Here is a 2,500-nt window from a genome sequence, read left to right as displayed (position 1 = left end):
GGGCTGCAACTAACGATTATGTGGATTATTTCCTCCTGGATGAATGGTTTAATGTTTGGTCTCTAAAATGTCAGAAAATGTGGATCGGTGTTTCCCAAAAAGCCCAAGATGACGTCCTCAAAATGTCTTGTTTTGTCCACAACTCAAAGATATTCAGTTTACTGTCCCAGAGGAGAGAAGAAACTAGAACATGTTTATATTTAAACATGACAATGACTCAAATCGATTTAATCAGTTATTAAAACAGTTGGCGATTAATTAGTCGACAACTAGTCTATATCCTCGACGTTCCACTTCCTACATGCGGAGCTTAGTGCCGCACATGAGTCTCGCATTGCCAGACCTTCCTCCACAGCGATGTGGAGGAAGGTCTGGCAATGCGAGACTTGTCGACAACTAATCGATGAGTCTTTGCAGCTGTAGCAGACTCTGGCTCCAAAATTACAAGATGGCGTAGCCGGCATATTTTGGCTTCACTTTTTCACAGTGGGAGGAAGTGGAGACTACGGTTGGGTACCGAAACCCGGTTCCACTACGCAACCGGTAGGAATCGGACCGGATTAGAACGCAAATTTCGGTTCCTCATTACGGTTCCACTTAATGTGTCGACTGAAATATTTTCCCTCTGTCGCTCCGAAACGGACGTAAAAATATCTCACTTTCTCTGTAGTCTACCGTTAGCTAGCTACTGTAAATGTAGACTACTTTTAAAATGCCATATTTTCCCTCTGGGTTCACCAAAACGGACGTAAAAGCATATTAACCATTCACTGTTAGGTGACTTAGGTTTACTTATTATATATTTAAGTACTTTAAAACGTTATATATATTGTTAAATTTAAATCATTTTCAATAAAAAAAACTCTATAGTCTCAGTTTTTCAAGAATTGGTTTAGGAATCGGAATTGTTTTAAGGGCGTTTTCACACATACCTCATTTGGTCCGGACTTTCTGACTTTTCAGTTTGATCCGAACCAAATTTAGAGGTGTGAAACCTCCCCCGGACCACGGTCCGGATCAAAAGACCAAATTTTGGTCCGACCAAAAGATGTGGTCTCGGTCCGGACCAAACTGAACCATGGTCCGGTTCGTTTACAGTGTGAAAGCATTTTTTGGATGGTTCGGACTTTGGGACCAAATACAAGGAGCTCTGGCAGGCTGTCCTTGTGTTACAAGACCGGGGAATAGCTCCTTTTAAGGAATAGCTCGGTGCTGAGAGAGTGATGGTGACTACGCTCAGAGCAGACAGCTGTCGGCTATCAGAGCTGAGAATACATCAGCAGTTTATTTAAGTGGTGGTAAATGTAGGCTACTGTGTAGGTTTCCGTTTGTCTCTGAATAACTTCTCCAGAAAGTTCCAGTGTCTCGCTTCTCAACATCACAACAAAACAAAAAGAGCCGCGGCAGTAGGGGAGAGCAGCAGTCAACTGAAAAAACTCTGACACAGAGAGAGGATACGAGAGGACGGGGAAGCCCGTCAACAAACCAATCAATTATAAGTATCTGGAGACGCAGCTCACGTATGTGATGACGGCAGGACGTAGTTTTGTCACGTTTAGATCTTTAGTGCGCTTGCATAACTGCAGTGTGAAACCAAAACTTACCTGATCAAATGTAGACAATGTTACAAAAACATGAACCTTGGTCCGGACCTTGGTTCGGACTTTCATGTGTGAAAACGCCCTAAAAGTACCGGTACGGCATCGGAATCGTAAAAATCCGAACGATACCCAACCCTAGTGGAGACACGTTATTATGGATCCCACGTAACTTCTAGGCAAGTCCCGCCCTACGAAGCAGCCTGATTGGTCGGGGTTAGGCATCGACCTCGAGTGGTTAAGGTTAGGATAGCCGATTGGTCAGGGGATAGGACCTGAACAAATGGGGTTACGTTACCTTGCGTAAGCATGGACGCCTAGGCGCCTGCCCAATGGCAGCGCGTGAATGCTATTGAAGGGCGGGTCTTCCCTCAAAGTTGCGAGGGTTCCATAACGCAGTGGAGACGCGTCGTCCATCTTTAGATACAGTTTATGCTTAAGACTAAAATAAATACCGTTGACACATATTTTGTCAAACAAAATCCTAGATTACAGGGTTTTCCCGACCATTATAATAGAGCCGTCACATGTAATCGATGTGAGCACCAAAATAACTAAAAGACTTTCCTCAGATCTAACTATTGTAGTCGGTCCCCTTTAAGCTTTTTGAGAGTTATTTATTTATCTGCTTTACCTTTCCAATGCTTTAGACACAGATATGGTGATAAAAATGCTCCTAAATGATGTCAAACTGCTTCTATTTTTCTTAAATTAAAAAACAAACCGCCAAACGTGCACCGTAGTCTTGTATAAAGCTAGGGAAAACACTGGACTATATCTATTTATGCATCATGATTTCATTTTATACCTTGCGTCTGAGAAGCAGGTGCTCAGTGTTTCTCTCAAAAGCTGTGATTTCACTCGTCTGTGTGTTTGTCCTTCAGTATTCGCCTGAAAAGCCT

The 2,500-nt window shown here is 43.0% G+C and overlaps 1 protein-coding gene across 3 annotated transcripts in view; it reads left to right on the top strand.

Annotated features, from left to right (window-relative positions):
• The window catches only part of kifap3a (kinesin-associated protein 3a), a 67,707-nt gene that overhangs the window by 2,240 nt on the left and 62,967 nt on the right, over positions 1-2,500 (top strand). For all 3 annotated transcript variants that reach the window (XM_036006930.1, XM_036006929.1, XM_031306622.2), the window contains exon 3: positions 2,483-2,500. This exon is cut by the window's right edge and continues 128 nt beyond it. In XM_036006930.1, coding sequence (XP_035862823.1) covers positions 2,483-2,500 — 18 coding nt within the window. The remainder of the gene's footprint in view (positions 1-2,482) is intronic.

Source organism: Sander lucioperca, chromosome 11, assembly GCF_008315115.2.
Source record: "Sander lucioperca isolate FBNREF2018 chromosome 11, SLUC_FBN_1.2, whole genome shotgun sequence".
NCBI lineage: Eukaryota > Metazoa > Chordata > Actinopteri > Perciformes > Percidae > Sander > Sander lucioperca.
This window is presented reverse-complemented; position numbering and strand designations above follow the sequence as displayed.